Here is a 21670-nt window from a genome sequence, read left to right on the forward strand (position 1 = left end):
ACAGTTTCCCTTCTTCAGATACAATAAGATATATCCTATTTCCATATTTTCCATTCCCATTTTCATCAAAAACAGGCACCGATGAAGCATTTTGATTAAGATCTAGTTTGACGTCTTTAATGTATTGCAAAACTTTGGTCGTATCGGAGTATCCCGGGCATATGCTTTTTGTTGTAAAGCATATATCGCGTAAAGCACTTGCAGACCCTTTCAACAAAGCAAGAGCAGCATGTAAAAGATATGTTGCCCAGGGGTCTATCAGAAGGCTGTCTTTATTGTATAAGCGGTCGTTTTGATCACATTCCCTCGATAGAGCTGTAGATTTATTGAAACTCCAGGGATAAAAACACCCTTGACGGCTCTGGATGACGTCTGTAAGCCAAGAATTATCGTCTGTTGGTTTGGGATATTTAGTTTCTAAATAGTGAAGGTAGGATGAACTTTGTGGCATTTCTTGCGCAACGGATAATGTCCCTTTCAGCCGAGGAATGAGATACTGCTGACGGGTGCCCAACGTTTCTGATGCTATGAAGTGAAATTCCTCATCGGACTGCATATTGTCTGCGATAATTTGCATTACATGAGGACCAACATGAGACCGAAGAAAAGTCAGTATCACTCTGGCTGATGGTTTCACTCGAAGTTTATCAAGTACCCGGATATAGTTAGACTTTTCAGGAACTTCTATTTGATTCGCTACGCAGACTCCATGTTTCTTTGCACTCAATACAATTGCGTCCTTTCCACCGTTACCGTAAGATCCCGAACTGTATATAATCTGAATGTATAAGCCACCTAGCTTCTTAGATATTTGAACCATTGCGTCTGCAGTATAGTTCAGCGGGGTTGAAACTCTTACAAAATTTGGATATAACTCTCTGTCACTGAGATCTGTAGACGTAGAACAACATCCAACCTGAAATAAAATGGTATCAATGAGGTAGAGTATATTTCACCTGTGCACGGTTTGCCAATATTGAGAAAGGATATGTGACAAACAAAAAAGACACATTGATTCTCAATCATCTATTCAGCTTTATCATTTTGTACACTTTGAACTGGTTTGGTGCTCGCTTCGCATATGGCAGTGGCGTAGCTTCCATTGAGGCAACCGAGGCAGCTGCCTCGGTAAAAATAAAACACCTTTCACGTTGTTAAAATGTCGATAGCAGACCCCCTGCCTCGGTAATATTCGAACCCAAGCTACGCCTATGTATGGGAGGCCCCAGGTTCGATTTTTGACCATGGCAGTCGTGCCAAACACAAGATAGTACAACAAACATTGAAATAAATAAAAGATTGCTCCTTTCTTAAGGATTCGGCATTATAAGAGACAGTAGCGGATCTCTGAGATATGAACTTATAAACGGAGGTACCGATCCTAGTAGGTGTTGGTACGATAAGGAACCCTCACTCCTACGGTCTTGAGGGTTATGCATACTAGTAGATCAAAATTTGTGGCGCTTGATAAAAGCTCAGTAAAACAACAAACAATATGTATATTTTGTCCTAAATCACGTACACACCAGCAAAGGTAATGTTATAGTTGTTTTCACATATAATACAGTGTGGACTTGGAAGGTATCTTACCGTTCATCAAAAGTAATTGTTTACCTGTGGTTTTCCTTGCAGATCTTTTGTAATTGACGTCATTGCTAACGTTGGGGTACTTCCTAGTGGCCCTACGTATCCCAGGATCCGGTTTGTAATATCCGATGGCAGCCTAGGATAACCGTCTTTCCTGAAGAGGCGAAGTATCCTGTCTTGAATTATGAGAGGATCGTTGCAAGTATCTAGAATTATGAATCCTATTTCAGTGCCATCAAAAATGGTTGAATCGTTGTTAATTCTTTCCACTGCGTGCTCTACAGCCAGTGCCACGTCAAGACCGACGTTGCTTCGCAGACCTCCGCATTGTAGCGGCATTGTTCCCACATTGCGGATCGGAAATGCAGCTATTACTATGAGGTCTCCTGGTTTGTAATAGATTTGCTCGTCCTGTCGAAGGCAGATTGTACAGATGTCACCCTGCTTACACTGAGCTTTGCGATAACTTCTTTCCGTTCCAGACTGGTCATAATCTTTCAACACATCTTGGTTTATCATAATTTTGCTGTTGGTGAAATTTGCAATCTACACGAAAGAATTTTCAGCATTTTAATACGATTCATTACAAATCAACAAAAAAAATCAAATTTACGTTAAATCTTTTTCTGGCCTACCTGAACGAAGCAGTACTGGGATTCATCGTTAAGACATTTTCTGTAATTATACACGGAAAACACATCTACATTCTCAGTTAGTTTCATATCTCCATTTTCATCAAAGACGAGTCTTTTATTCTGTGAAAAAATTGATTCAAAATCTACTGAAACGTTTACGTCTAGTGTTTTCACTGCGTTTAAAAACTTGCTAATTCCATTCATCTGAAGCAAAGAACAAGAATCGTTCAGACAAACTGCACCTTTAGCATCTTTTAAAGCTTTTGCAAACATACAAATTGTGTCCTTAGCAAACTCTACATATATATTCTTCGATATGGTGTCGTCCATTTCTGCCTCTGTTGGTACAACGCAGGATGGATCATTATGAGAGCACCCCTTTATATTGTGAAATACATCTTCCAACCAAGGATTTGTTCGTAATTCTTGTGCCAGTAATGTTTTGTTCTTGAAAATGTCTTTCCAATGTTTCAAGAAATCAGGCATAGGCTGGTATGTGGGGCTGACGACAAGATTTCCTCTTGACGCTGTGAGAGTTTCTGCTTTGAACACCTGTTTTGACATACCAACTCCTTCTGAGAAAATAATGGACGGGGTGTCTCCCCCGAGCGCAAGATCTGTCATAGCCGTCAAAAATTTCTCAGCAGACGTTTGTCCTCCAAAGAATACTATTCCACTCACTGCGCCACCTTTCGGCAAAGTGATGTCTCTAATGATCTGACTCAAAGTGGATATTTCAACCCCGTATGTAGTATTAAAACCATGCACGGTACGGATACATATTCCATGTTTTTGTAATTCCACTTGCAATGCTTCAGCTCCATGAAGACCGTACGCATTATTTTCGTGTACAATGGATATGTAGTTCCACTCCAACTCCAACATCAAAGCTGTTATTACCTATCAATGAAAGTAACATGTATTGAACACAGTTGAATGCTAATGTGAAGGTTTTTGATTATTCATTTGTTGTCTGTGTTTGTAGAGGTTGACTTTTCACTTTTGGGACATTTTTTCTAAATCACTGGACCAAATTCAAATGTTATGAAGTCATATTGACCGGTAAAATGTCAATAATTGTTGTATTATATGACTGAATACGAGAGCTGTTCGATATGTAATGTGTATTGTACGATATCGCAAAAAGCATTTGACTCAAATAGTGAAATGAAAATTACATCCCTTCAAAGTATTCTCCGAGGTTTGAAATACATAATTTCAATCTCTGAATCCATTTCTGAAATGCGTCACGGTACGCTGATTTAGGTAGACCTCTGAGACACTGACTGATGGCTGAGCCAAGGGCTTGTCGGGACTTGTAACGACGACAAGATAAGAACTTTTTAAATTTTGGAAAAAGGAAAATTCGCATGGGGCTAGATCTGGAGAGCATAGTGGGTGTGGCAAGACGGTAACCTTCTCCGACTTCAAAAATTGCTTCACAAGCTCAGATGTATGTGATGGAACATTATCATGATGTAGACGAACATGCCTAAATCCTGACACAGGGCGTCGTTTATGATAATATTTCTTGAGCTTTTTTAGTATAACATCTCGGTAATAACGACCTGTAACAATTTTGCCCTTCGGCACCGGAATTTGTACAACTATACCATCGCATGAGAAGAATATGCAATAAAGAACCTTCTTTGTGCTTATGGTTCTCTTGGCAACTACAGACCTTCTACCGTTTTTAGTTAGCCATACTTTGTTTCCAATTTTTCTTACTGGTTCGAAATAGTGAACTCATGTTTCGTCACCAGTAACAATGTTTGCAAATTGTCTGATTGAATTTGGGAAACATTTTGAGCAATTGCCTAGCGGTTTGTACTCGTACCCGTTTTTGGTCATCTGTCAATAGATGAGGTATCCATCAGGCAGACATCTTTCGTACTTTCAATATACGCTTCAAAATGAAATGCACCCGCGAGAGCGATATGCCAACAGCTTTGGCAATATCACGAATCGTGTATCTGCCATCACTTTCAATTATTTCCCTGACTTTTGAGACATTTGCCTTGCCTGTTACAGTCACAGGTCGGCCAGATTTTGCTGCAAATTTGACGGACTCTGTGCCATTCGGAAATTTCTTTCTCCGCCTACGAACTGTCTTATAAGATACCTTATCACACCCATAAACTTCCCCCAATTCAGTAAAAATCTGCATTACCAAATGACCGAGTTTTGTGCGAACTTTCATATAAGCTCTAATTTCTTCCATATTCTCAACCCGTTTCCCCAACCATTTTTACAACAGTGGTCAACGACTGGCTCTATTGAAATGACTATAAGTTTTAAACTATTGAAGGCTCGTGTTTATACCGTTGGAAAGGTATTGAATAAAGCTATTCATGAGTATCATGATCCACGAAATCGTGCAAAGCGTTATCGTGCTGTGGTACAATACACATTACATATCGAACAGCTCTCGTGATTCAAAACCGACCATCTTTGTAAACACCTAGACTGCAAAACCTAGTCGAAAATAATTACAGACGAGAGTTTCTGTTTATTATATGACTGAATAATTCAAAAGATCGAAACCATAAGACTAAATAATTCAAAACGTCTAAACCAATCACTAGATCATATAGGACTTAATAAACGATGGCTGATCGGTCATCTTTAGATCGGGTTCGACGTCATACTATAATTCAACAATTGTTACTCCAGAGATCTTTACAATTATAGTGCAAGATAATCGAAAGTGAATAGAAAAAGCAATTCTCCCCTGAATAACCAAAATAATAAGCAATTGTATCAATTTAGAAATTCCCAGTTTCATTTTGGCTCAATGATGGAAGAAATCAAATGTTATTTTTACCTCGAGGGCAGGTGCAGGTGAACCTAATGATCTTATCCTAGGTTGTTTGATATCAGCCAATCGGAAATTAAAAAATTGATAAATCTTATAATACGCGTAAATTGTATGGTTTCCGTCTGCTTTAACATTGTTGTGTTTTATTGGTCGATTGTATTTCCCTTAAAATGTTATGATCATTCTTTGTCAAGTCTGTCAAGAGAAATCAAGTAAGAATGGACTGACAAATTTCATTGATTGTTTCTTTTGTAAACAAGCTAATGATTGATTAACTTTGATATCATTTCTAATCATTATATTCAAAATTAGCCGTAGATTCTTTAATATGGTGGATTTAATTCCACAGCACTTACATCGTGATAATGTTATATTTATAAGGCAAATTAAATCCATGTGGTTCAGATATTTTAATACATAATTGATACTTTTATGATAAGTTTATTTATGATAATATGCAAGCATTCTGTCACTTATATTTGTATAAATTTGCCAAGTAGATACTTCATTTATTTGGTCACTATTGTGTATTAAATATACGAGTCTCATCTCTGTTTGAGCAAGGTGACTCAGATGGGCGTTATAGCCCACGGGCCTAAACAACTTGCAAGATTGTAATTAGCTATCTTGGCATTCATGATTCATAACATTCAATTGCAATGAATCATATACTAAAAGGTGTTACACGTCTCATGTTAATTTCCCTAAAGGTCGAAAAATTTAAGTTATTCAAATATATGATAAAACCCATTGGAGCGTATGTCTTGATTCAATAATTTTTGAAAATAAGTTTAAAAGACGTGTATTGACAAAATTAGCCAAACAAATTTCGAGTTTAAATCAAGCAATAAGCGATTTATGATTTATAGCGTTGATATGGAGGGGTATCCCCGAACTTCAGAAAAGCTGCCTCCGTGAAACAAAATAAATTTAGCATGAACATGTTCTTCGAGTTTTCCTCTAAAAAACTGTCGCTTCGAAATTTTGTTTCACAAGGGCATTTTTTTGTAAATTTAAAAAAATCGAAACGACTTCACTGGTATTATTTTCAACTTCACCTGTACGTTAATTTTCCTTAATATATGGTCTACTGCGTGGTTCAGAGGATAAGGTCGTCGACTCATATATATAAAGATGTTTTCTATTTTTAAAACGACCGGGTTCGACTCCCACACGAACACATTTTAGGTTTTCCATCTAGATTTTTTTTTCTTAAAGCTGTATGACCCGATGTTCATGTATTATTTTTGTACATAATTACTTTAAAGCACATTAATTACTTTATAAAGTTATTAACTTTCCCTTAATTACATGCTTAAAAACATCTGCATGTAAAAGAAAACAGTGCGAATATTATTTAGAAAGTAAATATAGTGGGTACATATATAATTCATCCCATAATAGACGTCTATAAATAGACCCACCCGCGTCAGGGGAATCCTACATGATGTATTAACTCATACGCATCTGTCTAGTTTTAAGGCTGAAAGAGCGTAAAACAACGAATTTCTACGATGTATTTGATATTTCTTTTTCTATTAAACTTGTGGTACGGTACTGTTATAACAAAATACACAGCTTTACATAGATAAGACCACCGATGATCTGAAAGTTTGAACTGGTCACGTGACTGTCACTTGAAATGGCAAAGTGACGCGGTTATTTGTAAACATCGATTTAAAATCAAATAATTTGGGTTAAAACAGGTGAAATAATTTATTATATGTCGTACAGCCTCATAACTACATACGTGCGATGATTTAATAGCGTTTTTACGAGATGGAAAAAAATATTGTAATTCGGACCATACAGCTTTAATTGAAATACGCTTCTAGTTTTTATAAATGTTTCATGTCAATTCTCTGTTTATTGAGTTTATTACCATGTGCCGAGTTTGAAAAAAGCTTCCAACCTGGACACTGTTTAGTTTGTGAACAGGACTCTCAACAAACACGCTGAATACAGCATGCAATAGCTGCTAACGAGAACTTGTATGTTTTTCTGAATGAAAGTTGTTGACAAAAGCACGGTGCCTTTTACGAAAAAACGTTGTGAACTTTGCAAATCTTTGGAAGAAAAACTTTAAGGCCAAACAAGGTAAATAACCGTTAAACAGTTTGAGTTTCTATGTATTGCAGTAGCAATTTGCTATGTTGAATAAATTTTTACAGGCGCGTGCACTTCGAATAATGTTGAACTTTATTAATGCGTATTAAACTTCCCATATTTTGTTTTGTGGTCAGAGTCATGTACAGTTGCCAATTGTTGGTTGTAGAAAATAATACATACGAGTAAGAGCTTTTGGACAGTAGTAGTACTAGTATAGAATATTAAATATTTGATACACTCGTAACATGTGGCCGTAAACATTGTATCTGATATTCAGAAAAAAGAAGACAATTCAATTTTCACGATTTCAAAAAATTTCTTTAGACTACATGTATAATGTATTGACACATAAAATGTATTAGGCTTGTCCCTAGTACTTGGGAATCCTTTAGGTATTTAAATGGCAAATATGCAATGAGTATAAATATGAATGAAGGTCAGTTCAAAGTCACGAGTGCTGGCACGGAGCTCCGATTAGGGAAAATTTCCGCTTCGGTGCAACACACTCTTTCTAAAGTGCACACCTGTAAATACAGAATCAGTTGTATAAGCTGTACTGAACTCAGTTTTTTCCCTTATGAATTCGGTAGACTAACCTGAACTTGTATCTGATCTGAATAGATCGTCCTGAAGAAGTTGGGAAATCTCATTTTATCACTGAGAGAAACGGATGTGGAAGCGTATGAAATCATGGGAGGTGACATCACATCCGGAAGGTGAGCAAGAACTGTGGACATTGATTCGGACTCGGAACTCCTCTGGGCTCCGACGATTCCTGAGAAACATAATACCAGGAGTTATCATTCAGCATGTACACCCAAACTGATGGTTACTTGTTGCCTTTAAAAATTACTTAGTTTATCACAAAGTCGTTATCGTTACACGTATTTTGTTGAGAGAAATGTATTGTGTTTTCCCCCTGAGTACATTAAGATATGATTACAAATGGGGTTTTTTTGGGGGGGGGATTGCTGTTTACTTCCTATTTGAGAGAGACATTTTCACTCACACAGAGAAGTCACCATAAACTTTGACCTTTGCATGGAGTTCAAGGCCGTAACAGTAACATATATTTATTGTGCCTCCGTTTTCAAGGTCATTTCCGAAAGATCCGTGACTTTCACTTCTAATGATTGATTGAATATTGTTTAACATCCCTCTTGAGAATATTTCACTCATAAGGAGACGTCGCCAATGCCGGTGAAAGGCTGCAAAATTTAGGCAATAATCGGCGCTTACGGCCTTTGAGCAGGAAGGGACCTTTATCGTGCCACACCTGCTGTGACACGGGACCTCGGTTTTTGCTTCTCATACGAATGACCGCCCTATTTAGTCACCTTTCACGACAAGCAAGGGGCAGTGGGAATCTATCCTAACCCGGTGTTTAATACAGAAAGGAGTTTGCACTAAAAGTCTACAACAGTCACTACCTGTGTTAAATGTCTTCTGGGTTTTTTTCGTGTTCCATGTTTCCACTTACTCGCTGTTATTCCATTTTTACATGTTCCCTGCTCATCGCCATGACGTTTTTGAAATACATGTAGTTAACAAAAATGTTGTTAGTGTAAACAGAAAATGTTTAATCAAATGTAAAATGCCAGATAGTTTTCCGAGAGAGAACTGCATGGTTAATAATTATTCCAAATATTCTGACTTTTGATTTTCGATTTTTTTTCTACCGCCAATATACAATAAACCCGAGACAGAGAGCTGGTGAAAATGAATATACAGCGAGTAAGTTCCGATTTTTTTGTGTGAATATCTAATCTATTACACAAATCCATGTATTTGAGGAGAAAGGTCGGTCGAAGCGGAAACCGTAACCGGTTCCGGCATTTACACGTTTTCTATAGACTCAAACAGGAAGGTTTGCGAAAAGAAGTGGATGTGGGTAATGTCTGTCCATTTCTCTAAAGAGAATTCATAAACACAACGTACAAACATGTTTCTGTCTTTTTATAAAGCAGATCTATTATATGCTGGCAAATTCAATAAGACTTCAATTAGACTGAAATTCCTCTTATGATTTTAGAACTGGTGCACGTTGATCGTAATTTTTGTGACACATCTAGTGCTTGAATTTTTAGACTTTTTATATAATCACTGTAATATACGGAGTTAAAGTTATCCTTCTTGAAATGTTGGTATTGTATTGCGCTTGTTTGGTATCAATAAAGACTTCCTGTTTACCACGATGACTGCCTCTATCATGATATTACATGGTGTCAGAATCTGAACTCATTGCTCCACACAGAGACACTGGTTTGTACAAAAAATTACGCAAATAAATAGTTTATAGACTAAACTCACAAATGGCAGGAAACAAGATTAAAACTTTACCCGATTTTAATCCTGCGAATCCAAATACAGGAGCCCAAGAATGGCAGCGTTACAAACGTAATTTTTTAGTACACCTGGATGCCCAAAGTTTGGATGACAAACCCGGTAAACAAAAAGTTGGAATGTTGCTAGCCAACATGGGCCACGAGGCAGTGAAAATCTACGATTCATTCACTTGGGCAGAGGCAATCGAGGCTAATGAAGAGCAAAACATAGAAGCACGTGACGCTGAAAATAAACACGACCTGGAAACGGTTTTCCGGAAATTCGACAGACACTTTGGAGTTCACAATTACAGAAACATTAAAAGGCAGGAATTTCTCAATACAAAGAGAGGCAAAAACACGATAATGGACTATATCAGTGAGTTTAAACGCAAAGCAGAGTTCTGTGAGTACGGAGAACAAAAAGAAGGGCTAATATGTGACATGATAATTAACGGTGTGAACGATCGGAAATGTTCGGAAAAATTAATGGAAATTCCGGCCACAGACTTAACACTGGACAGAGTGATTCAAACTTGTCGTCAGGTGGAACTCACAACCGCACACCTGAAGTCACTAGACATGGAAAATCCACAGGTTAACTACGCAAGCTACCAAATAAGTCAGAGGGGAAACAGTGGCACATCACGTCGTTCACGGGGAAGGAATACGTACAAAGGATCAAATCCATACTGCAATCGATGTTGCAAACACCATGCATACCGTAACTGCCCGGCGTATGATCAACATTGTAATGTATGCAACGAGAAGGGACACTTCAAATCATCATCGTTATGCAAAGCACAAAAAAGAGCAGAGAGATACACACCGTGGAAATACGCGCAATCAGAGACACAGAGGTCAAGGTCACACAAACAGGCCTACTGGGGTTCACAATTTAGAGGAAGAATTACCTCCCATGCAAGACACTAATGAAGTGACTGATATATTCGAGCAGTGTACACTACAAGATGTATTCACAGCAAAAATCGGAAGAGCGCCGCAAGATGATAGTGATTGGAACGTTACATTCCATGTGCACGGTGAGCATTAATGGACATTAAGTGTTCGATAATTTGAAATCTGACGTTTCGTTGTACTCCTTTGTAGGTACATGGTAAGTCAATTTGTCCGAATGCCTTCTTTGGACTTCCGCTCACTCCGGTGATAATGATTTGACTTTTCTCAATGTTAGTAAGAGGATGAAATTTTTCAGCGGTGCTCCTTGACAGCACGTTACATCTTGCACCCGTGTCAATTTCTAAATTCAGTTGCTCAGGCATTCGGACAAATTGACTTACCATGTACCTACAAAGGAGTACAACGAAACGTCAGATTTCAAATTATCGAACACGTTGCGTCCATTAAACTTGCTCGGAAGAAACGATTGCATGCGATTCGACCTTATTACCAGAGTCAACACAGTGAAAACTGTGACGCAACAAATTACAAGTGACTATGCCGACGTCATCGGAAGTGAAATCGGAATGTTACCAGGAGAATACGAAATCAAAATTGATGAAACTGTGGAACCTGTCATTCACGCACCTAGAACAGTACCAGTTGCGATTCGAGATCAGGTTAAAAAAGAGCTTGATCATCTCGTACAATGTGGAATTCTGAAACCAGTGACGGAACCAACAAACTGGGTGAACAGTATGGTGTGCGTACGAAAGAAAAACGGACGTGTCAGAATTTGCATCGACCCGAGTGACCTCAATAGAGCGATACTCAGAGAACATTTCCTAATGAACAGCATAGACGATATAGTTACAAGGCTACACGGCAGCAAACACTTCTCAACTCTTGACGCCAATATGGGATATTATCAGATCAAGTTCACGGAAAACAGCTCTATGCTTACCACTTTCAACACCTCCTTCGGTCGTTATCGCTACCTCAGGATGTCCATGGGTGTAAAATGCTCAGGGGAAGTTTTTCAACGAGAAATGGTAACTCATTTCGGAAGCATGGAAGGCGTAGAAATAGTGGTTGATGACATATTAATACACGGAAAAACACTGGAAGAGCACACCAGTCGTCTCAGGAAAGAATTAGACAAGGCAAGGAAAATCGGTCTAAAACTAAACGCCGCAAAATGTGTATTAATCAAACCAGAAGTGGAGTATGTAGGACACAGACTAACGGGAGAAGGTCTGAAACCGACTCAAGACAGAGTGAAGGCGATCGTAATGATGAAGGAGCCTGAAGACAAAAAGGAATTAGAAACTGTACTTGGAATGCTTGCGTACGTTGGAAAGTTTTTTCATGCCTAAGCCTAGGAGCTGCTATTATACAAGAAAACGGAGTTGTAGCATATGCATCAAGAGCGTTGACACAGGCGGAACAGCGGTACGCGCAAATAGAAAAAGAAGAGTTAGCCGTGGTATTTGGATGCGAACGATTCCACAAGTTGCTATATGGCAAATCAGATGTCACTGTCGAGTCAGACCACAAGCCATTGGAAGTTATAATGAAGAAACCTATTCACACAGCTCCAATGCGAATCCAAAAAATGCTTCTCAAGTTGCAACCGTATGAACTCAAGCTCGTTTATGTTAAAGGAAAGGAAATCGGACTCGCAGACTGTCTCAGCCGACTACCACTACCAGAAACTGCGGAAAACTTAATCGACGATGAAATGATGGTACTCGCAATCGAAACACTATCAGGGAATAACTATGCTGAAATCGCAGAGGCAACGCGAAAGGACGAGGAGTTACAGATGCTAATTAAGGTCATATGTCACGGTTGGCCCGAAATGAAATGCGACTTGCCGATAGAAGTCATACCATATTGGGATTTCCGGGACGAATTGTCTACATACAACGGAATCGTATACCGAGGAGAACGAACCGTAATTCCCGCAGAAACGAGACGTTGAAACGTTGAAAACTATCCACTCTTCTCATTTCGGGATGCTGAAATGTAAGCAATGAGCCAGGGAACTCGTGTTCTGGCCAGGAATGAACAAACAAATTGAAGACATCGTCAGCAGGTGTTCAGCATGTCTGACGCACCGCAACAACCCGCAGAAGGAACCTATGGTGATTCAACCAATACCGCCGCTACCATGGAGCAAGGTCGGAACCGACTTATTCGAAATCAATGGATGCCATTATCTTATCATGGTAGACTACTACTCAAACTTTATAGAGGTGGCATCACTGAAAAACGACAGACGAGCAGTAACAGTGATCAAGCACATAAAGGAGCACGCTATGGAATCATGGACACGTTGATAAGTGACAACGGACCGCAGTACACCAGCGCAGAATTTGCCAAATTTACATCAGCATATGGAATTTTGCACATAACGTCATCACCGTTACACCAGCAATCCAACAGTCTTGGGGAAAGGGCAGTACAAACTGTGAAAAATATATTATCACGCCTCAGACAAAATTGTTGAAATCTGATTGGTCAGATCTTGGTCACATGACGCCGTGAAAAAAACCGTATCATGCGAGTAAAATCCGTATTGGGCGAGTAATTTTATTTATCGTCGGGTTCGACTTGCAGCCGTTTCAAAAGGAAAGACATTTGACTAAGTTGTATGATATAGACCCCCACATATACAGTTAGAGGTCTTCGACGTGATAAATTCGTTATACAGTCAGTTAGTGACCTGATACGGAAAAATACATGGTGTGAAAAGAAAACCCGTATCGGGTTCGGCTTCGCCTCGCCCGATACGGGTTTTCTTTTCACACCATGTATTTTTCCGTATCAGGTCACTAACTAACTGTGTAACTAATAATCCACAAATGTCAGGAAACAGGAGACGACGTGTATCTCAGTTTGCTAGATCTTCGTAATACACCAAGAGACAATGACACAGGATCGCCATCACAGCGCCTAATGGGACGACGAGCCAAAACTAGACTACCGATCACAACTAAACTGCGTCAACCATCATACATTGCGCCAGAAACTGTTACGTCAAAACTTATGGACTATCGATCAAAACAGAAACAACATTATGATCAAGACACAAAGAAACGCGAAGAGCTCAAACCTGGAGACTCAGTAAGAATGAAAACACCGGAAGGATGGAAACCCGCAGAGTTTGTAGGTCCTGCAAATTACCCACGTTCTTATGTAGTGAAAGCAGGTAACCGCGGAAGAGAATACCGTAGAAACTCAAGTATGCTGATGAAAACTCGAGGAGATCCAATCATGGTTTAACCAGACAACAAACCACAATTAGCAGTACCGATTGGTGGGCCAAAACCCAATCAACATGGCAACACACTTGCTACTGCAAGAGGAATTCCAGTCAGCAACACGTCACGACAACCAAAATCAGCAGGGACACAACCTCCAAGCAAACCGATGGACAAAACACCAATCATAGACTCATCCATTCAGTCACGGTCTGGAAGGCTATTGCGTCGACCAGCTTACTTGTCCGACTACACCAAGTGAAACAGTGTTGCAGTGTTGTTAGTGAAATTCTAGTCACATGTGTGAAGGCCATAATAATGCCTTATGTGACATTGCATGATTATAAAGGTTTTTAGTTCTGTGTATATGCTCACATGTGGAAAGGCCATAATAATGCCTATGTGATGCATTAGGAGAAATCCTAGAAAAGTATCTAGTCATTATCATGTTATCTAGTCATTATGTTGAAATGTGAATGTACTGTATAAACCTTCAGTTAGTTGTTATATTTCAAAGTTGATGGTATCGGAAAGTCGAACGAAAAATATAACTTTTTCTCTTTTGTTTAATAGCCCATGTAGATTCATGGTGAACTTTCAAAGGTATAAGACTCTTCACACTTGGACAGTAAATTTTAATCTCAGATTAATATTGAGTAATTTAATTATCCATTGTACATCACTTTAATTCAAAGGAAAGGGGATGTAATATACGGAGTTGGAGTTATCCTTCTTGAAATGTTGGTATTGTATTGCGCAGGTTTGGTATCAATAAAGACTTCCTGTTTACCACGATGACTGCCTCCATCATGATATTACAATCACAGCGGTAAAATAAGGCATATGATGACATAAAATAAAGGAAAGGGATGTTTGATTATCATATAACAAAGGGAATACAATTTTCTCAATATTTTCCTTAATACATGTAAGGATGAGAGCTGGATTGTGTGGTAAGTCAAAAGAGGGGTGACAATTTCTAAGTATGCAAATGTTCTAAACTCTTTTACTTTCGTCAAATAACACTTATTCATGCATTTCTGAAAATCTTTCTATGCTTTGTTCTGAAGTATAGAGAAATTGGTTAGCGCTTTGTACATTTGTCCATACCTAAATTCTAACTAATATATAAGGGATGATTTTTGACGTTTTTTGCATATTTTATCCCTACCTACGATGTTCTGGGACTTCTCCTTAATCGCTGTTGATATCTCCACCGCCCTGTAACCTGCCAGCTTCTCGGTCATGCATGTCGGATAGGCGATTAAACCTGTTATTGGAATACAAATCCAATTTCTAGACAAGAGCTCACTCACAATGATATTAGAAAACTGTAATAGAAGATTTTAATTACAATATACATGTACATCAAAAGAACTGTAATAGAAGATTTTAATTACAATATACATGTACATCAAAAGATTGGTCGTGTCCTTCATCAATAATTATTATTTATAAAATTGCATATTCATATAGCTAGATCAAAATACATGTACCAAAGTAAAATATCATTATGAAGACCGCACAATACCGGGAGTAGTATAGGCGGCTGTATAGGGGGGGGGGGGTAAACAAAAGAAGTAATGAACCATGACAGTACAGCCACCTATACTACTATCAGGTCAAACGCAAAAGAATGGAATCTCAACCATTTTATAAATACTGATTATTATTATTTTTTTAAAAATGATGGGAGTTGGTATGACCACAGGACACTTGCTCATCAGAATACTCAATGTATCTTGATATGTGAAGCAGGAATGATTTAAAGGTCATCATCTGAATTGTCTTAAAAATATAATTCAACAATTATGAAATAGGGTTTAGGGATGTTGACATATGCAGCAAGAATATGGTGTAGACTACATTTAAAGGCAAACACTTGCGTGCGGGTATTACCGTCTTATATTTACATTTGCCAATGCACTTCCTTATATGACAGTACTAATGAAATCTATGTTCAATTTCGTGTGACATGAATTTGGTCACGTGATCAGTTTGTTCTTGCGTATGAATACAATCACCGCTTCAAACGTCAGTTCCTGTATTTTCACCTGGCTTCTTGCTTATGCAATGTAGTGGGGGATTTAGACCACCACCCCCCTTCTCGCCACAAATTTAAATAATAGAAATAGTGTGAGTAAAATTCCAGATTGGCACCCAAAATAGTGAGTATTTTGGCTAATACTTGACTTTCACACACACACACACACACACACACACACACCCTGCGTAAAACCTGGATCCGCCACTGCAATGACATCATAACAGAAACAAACGCAGCAATATATTTATACAGATTTTATTTTGTAAACAAACAAGAATTTAATCAATTTATAAAAGAGAAACATTAAACATATCGTCCTTTTGTTTCATTTTATACAGTTTTAAATACCGTCTGCAACTTCTGCATGGCGAATTTATAAAGTTCTATGATATTGGAAGCGAAAATATGTAGGCAGAGTTATAAGCCTATTTACTTCATGATGATAAGTTAACCTGTTGTTTCCTGGCAACTTTCATCACGGCTATGACTCGGCATGATCATAAGCGAGGCTGGTTTTGAGGCTCGAAAAATTTACATGTTCATGTCAGGGTACCGGTGCGAGTCTTCATTTAAATCCTACAATAGAAATCTTTCAAGTGAACCAAAAACTCCGTCAGTTCGTTTTTATTTTCTTTTACACACACTGAAGGTAAATAAAAGACGCAACCTACCTGCATTTTGTCTAAATCTGTCCTACTGTCTTGAATCGTCTCCTGCATGGCTACAACCGCGAGTCCTAACGATGAACATACCGTTGTTTCTTTCCAAAAACCTGACTAAGAGCTTAACGTTAACTTGACCCATCATATCCACCATCAATTCTCTCAGATCCTTTGAATTTCTGTCGAAATCTGTGATCAACAATTGCGTTTTCAACTTAGTAAGCTAGACCGACACCAGTTTCTCCATCGCTGATCGCGACAAATCACACCACGGATGTAGTTTACTCCGCTCTTCTTGTCGTCATTTCAGTTAACTTTACGCTCTAAATTATCTTTATTTTACACATGTTTCGTCTTTTTAACATCAATTAAATATCTATATCTTATATTCTCTTTGATATTATTCCTAATTTTTTATTCGATAAAACTCTAACGAACAATATTTTGTGTTCTACGATCGTTGTTTTGGTCATCTGCTACATAATCATGGAAGCTCGGTAAGAACACAAATCAAAATAGAAAATATAAATATAAGAAATAAAATATCATTTTTGAATGTTATTGGGATATGACATGAAGTTGGTACGTGATGAAATCTACTACAACGCCTTTCGGGCGTTATAGGATTTGATCACGTGACCAAATTTATGTCATATCCCAACAACATTCAAAAATGATATCTTATTTCTTAAATGACAACATCTAGTTTTCTTTTGTGGTGACCACCAAATGATGTTGTAAACTTAGTATAGCAGTCATTTATGATAGAAGAAATTTAATACAGGCATTGCGTCAGAAAAATCGAGAGTTTTCGATCTTTTAAAGGGAAGTAAAAAATAAATGAATAAATAGGCGTGTCATTCGATCGTTAGTCTATCGCGAGATGTACCGTACCTAACCTGACTCCAGGGATGTAATTGTGTTCGTTCAATCGATTCAAAGACCACTTGATTGATTCCAGCTCCATTACTGATGACGTAGAAATTTGACCATTGCAATCACCCCCGGGGCCTGTTGACGCTTTTAGAGTAAATACACCAGCCAAGTAGACATCTCCTGGCACTGACATCACAGGGGTCAAAGTCAAAGTGGCAGTGGTACAGTGCCATATGGACAGTAAGTTCACAGCCACAGTTGATAGAACTCTGAAATATTGTATATGTTTAGTTCAAGGATATCTTTGACATGGTATTCCCCATCAGCATATCCCAAAATGAGAAGATCGTCCCTACTTTATTCAGTGAAAACAAAACGACAACAAAAAATACGTTCAGTCTGTATCAGTCCAGGGTTAATTCCCGAACGACTGCTAGATGAAAACAACGTGTAATTGTGCAAGGGGTCGGGGATGGGTGGGTGTGGGGCACCACAGGTAAAGTTTGCCTCTATAAATTGGCATACATATCTCTATAAATAGCTATTGATAAATAATTATGTTTTATTATATAGTTAATAAATAGTCTGATATAAAATCTGCGTAAAATCTAGAGAATGTTTGTGTTCATTATCCTGAGAATTTATTGAACGCTAACTTTGCATTGCGTAAATTGTATGCGCCCGAAACATTCCGAGTATGAGCGTTCAATATTGACGTTACCGTAACGACGTAAACAAGCCAAAATGGCAGACGACGGTCCTCCGAATCTGACAGAGCCGGTATTTGCTATTTACTTAAACAAAATGGTTTACTGTACATAAATTATGATGTCTCCATTTACAAAATCAGTTTGCTTCATGCATTAATGACGGGTTGAATATTGAACAGTTAAGAAATGCATACTGTTATTGCACACTGCCAAAATGGATTAATTCTCGTCTATTTTGGAGTAGTTTGAGTGAAAAGGGATATAATTTTTACAACTAAATACTTTAGCTATATAATAAAAGGGTTATTGAACTTATATAGGTGAATATTGGCACTCGTTGGCTGTCAAAATGCACTCGCAAGCTCGTGCATCTTCACAGCCAACTCGTGCCAATATTCACCAATATAAGTTCAATAATCCTATATTATTACCCTACACTTCCGGTGGATTGTATTGTGAGTACAATTTTGACAAATTCTGAGTGCAATGATGACGTAATTATGATGAATACATGTAACAACATCAGGAAAATGTTCTTGATGTATTGGCAGAATCCAGAAAACCACGTATCAGGCACCAAAACGACATCAATGGGGATCCTTCAATTCAAGTCGGAGAAAAAGTGTTCCTTTGCAACAGAAGATTTGCTAGAAGCCACAAGCTCCAAGACCTTTGGAGTGCATCCAAGTATTGCGTCTAGACCAGATAAACAAGGTTTATACTATTGTGTCAGATGATCTAACAAAGACCTGTAAATAGACGTGACGTGAAACACGAAACAACAAGTCCACGCGCTTCTTTCCGCGAGACTGAGACAGGCCACCATTATTACGTCGTAGCTTACGCGCCGGCCAGAAAAACTAGTTATCCAATCAAAAGGTTGAAGGGTTACGGAAAATAACATTTTTAATTATTTACTTTTGTTACAGTCCTTGTTATCCAATCAAAAGGTTGAAGGGTTACGGAAAATAACATTTTAAATTATTTACTTTTGTTACAGTCCTTGTTATCCAATCAAAAGGTTGAAGGGTTACGGAAAATAACATTTTAAATTATTTACTTTTGTTATTGTCCTTCTTTGTCAGGCCAAAACATTGAACGCCACTTAGATGTGGTATTTACGTTTATCTGTACATCGTATATTTTGTTTATTCAATAATATTTTTAAAAAATCGGTAGTCGGCAATCCAAAGAACTACCTGTTAATAGGAAAAATAGAATTAAAAGGGACAAGGAACATCTTGTTGATATTAAATTTTGTCAATCCATTTTTGTTTAGAACATCTTCGCTAGCCAAGGGTGAAGCTCCACGGTGTTTCTCTTTTCACAAGAAATGTGTTGCTCGTTAACATACAGGTATGCACACTAAATATCAGTTCAAAATCTATAAAAACTCAGTTCAATGAAATTTCCAAAAGTCTACGGGCCAAAAAGTATGAAAACGAGAAACACCGTGGAGCGTCACCCTTGGCTAGCGAAGATGTGTTCAGAAAGGAAGTCAAGTCATTGTGACAATGTTACTCGAAAAACGGAGGTCACGTGTCACTATAAAATTATTATTATACATTTATATAGCGCTTTATATTAGTCCAAAAAGAAGTCTATATGTTGATTTACTCAGAAAAAGATCTGAGAGATCCTCTCGTAGTAGAATTAGATGAAGTGCACATAAACTTGCAATAGAAAGTGGTAGATATAATTCCACATCAATGAATGAAAGATGTTGTAATGCTTGCAATACTGGTGTGATCAAGGATGAAATCAATTTTCTTTTTCAATGTAAATCTTATTCTAAGCTAAGAAACGCCTATCTTAGAAACATTTACAATATAACACAGAAAAATATTACTCTGGACAATGAAAGATACATGTTACAAATATATTTTAACAGTGATATACATAAAGTCTTAAAAATTACTGTAAAATTTATTAGAGACTGTTTTGAATACAGAAGTCAATACTTTCGACTACATAAAGATTATGTAATGATGTTCAATGGGCCTTTACCCATTATTGTAATTGTGTTTGTGCCAATAAATAAATATTTGTATTTGTACAATCAAGACAATTATACCCTAAAGCGCTTTACATATACAATAGGATAGAAAAAACCTCACTGCTAGAGCCCTGAGCATCATGGCTAAGTCTGGATCCAGATATGTCGTATTGAATTCTGGGTTTGTGACGTTTCTACATCATTAGACCGGTCCATCCACTTAGGTCACGTGGATTTTAATGAATTATCTTAATCACGGAAGACGTTTTTTCGCACCACGCGGTATGAAAATGCTCATATTCTGCGTGGTGCACTACATGATGATCGGAAGAAAATTCTCGAATGGGACGCAAAACGACATACAATCTGAATATCGCACGAGGTTACGTGTTAACATGAGGTCAACCAAAATGTGAAATAGATACATTTACCTACCTCAAGTCCATTCACACCCTTGTAATACAGACTGATAGAAAGTTGTTATCCTGTCAATGTTTTCCTCAGAATTTTAAGTCTTTTTAGACCATGCATGTGTCTATGTATGACGTACAGTTTTCCCCATAATAACGCATTTATTGAAAGCTTACTCGAGCGATAAATTCTTTTTTGTCTGTCGAGCGATAAATTCTTTTTTGTCTGTCATCATTCAGTCAGGAATGTTGACAAATTCGGGATCATCCATCCGTCGCGGGTATGTTAAAGGACATTATAACTCATGTTACTGAATCTTTTAGCAAAATTACTTCTTTGTTTGCCAAAATTGACTTTTTTAACTGAAACACTTTTCGTAGTTTTGGAGTGTGAAAGCGAAGGATTTCTTGAAAATCTTGCGATAGGCTTACTTTACGCGCCATAGTGTGACGTCATAGCGTCAAAGGAGAAAGGTTTAATTTATAAACAGATTAGATTTAAACCTACAAACAAGCCAATTATCATATCATGTAACGGCTAGTAGATTAGGGTGGTTTGTGCCATTAACTGGTGTGCTAGCTGTCAGAAGAAGGGATGTGGACAGAGGTTTTGTTTTGTTTTTTTCAATTTTCCTATGGAATGTGTAAGGAAAAGGTTTGTCGGCGCCCTTCTTCAAGGGGATATAATAGCAAAAAAGCGAAAATACGCTGACAAATCTTAAAAATCACAAAAATGAAAAAAAAAGGGTGGGGTCATTTAAAAATCTTCTCAAGAACTACTGGGCCAGAAAAGTTCAAACGTGCATGGGAACTTTCTTACATAGTGCAAAAAGAGTTTGTAAAAAAATCATGGCCCCGGGCTTAGGTTGGAGCCACAATAGGGGATCAAAGTTTTACATGCGAATGTATAACGGAAATCTCTAAATATAGGCCAAGTTGACTGAGGTGAGCGTTGTGGCCCATGGACAACTTGTTTTTAATACCAAGACTCTTTTTACAATTCGTCAACATTCTTACCTTTATGTATGCCCCATATTTCAGAAGCATAATTACAGATACTTCCAATATAACAGTCAAAAAGAGATAACATTGTTTCGTGATTGAAGTACATATGTTTTACATTTCTATTCAAAATGAACAAAGCTCACCTTGCCTGATCTGAGAGATGCTTCTCAGCCTTCCTTACTTTATCATTGAAATTAAACAAAAAACCAAATTATGAAAAAGTGCCAACAATTTTTAAATTTTGGCCATCTATATGCCAATTATATATGTATGTAAATTTGATTTTCCACCCTTGCGAAACACCAATATTTTCGTCTTTTCTGTA

General features: G+C 37.7%; 1 protein-coding gene and 1 long non-coding RNA gene across 3 annotated transcripts in view; both read right to left on the minus strand.

Annotated features, from left to right (window-relative positions):
* Positions 1–20498, minus strand: part of LOC125646829 (uncharacterized) — a 32197-nt gene extending 11699 nt beyond the window's left edge. Inside the window, exons 1-7 of one of the 2 annotated variants that reach the window (XM_048873382.2) lie at positions 20366–20498; positions 17243–17493; positions 14811–14909; positions 7746–7924; positions 2223–3122; positions 1615–2133; positions 1–916 (exon numbers count right to left, since the gene is read on the minus strand). The exon at positions 1–916 is cut by the window's left edge and continues 11 nt beyond it. In XM_048873382.2, the coding sequence (XP_048729339.2) occupies positions 1–916; positions 1615–2133; positions 2223–3122; positions 7746–7924; positions 14811–14909; positions 17243–17493; positions 20366–20376 (2875 nt within the window). In that variant the 5' untranslated portion in view covers positions 20377–20498. Of the gene's footprint in view, positions 917–1614; positions 2134–2222; positions 3123–7745; positions 7925–9489; positions 9618–14810; positions 14910–17242; positions 17494–20365 lie in introns of those variants that run through there. The other variant, XM_056140486.1, reaches the window with a different exon arrangement.
* LOC125646831 (uncharacterized) lies at positions 15926–17157 on the minus strand. The gene is made up of 2 exons (XR_007359831.2): positions 16358–17157; positions 15926–16262 (listed from the first exon to the last, which is right to left on the minus strand). It is a non-coding gene; the product is annotated as an uncharacterized LOC125646831 (long non-coding RNA).
* Positions 20499–21670: the final 1172 nt, after the last annotated feature.

The sequence above is a fragment of the Ostrea edulis genome, chromosome 6, assembly GCF_947568905.1.
Source record: "Ostrea edulis chromosome 6, xbOstEdul1.1, whole genome shotgun sequence".
In the NCBI taxonomy this organism is placed as follows: Eukaryota; Metazoa; Mollusca; class Bivalvia; order Ostreida; family Ostreidae; genus Ostrea; species Ostrea edulis.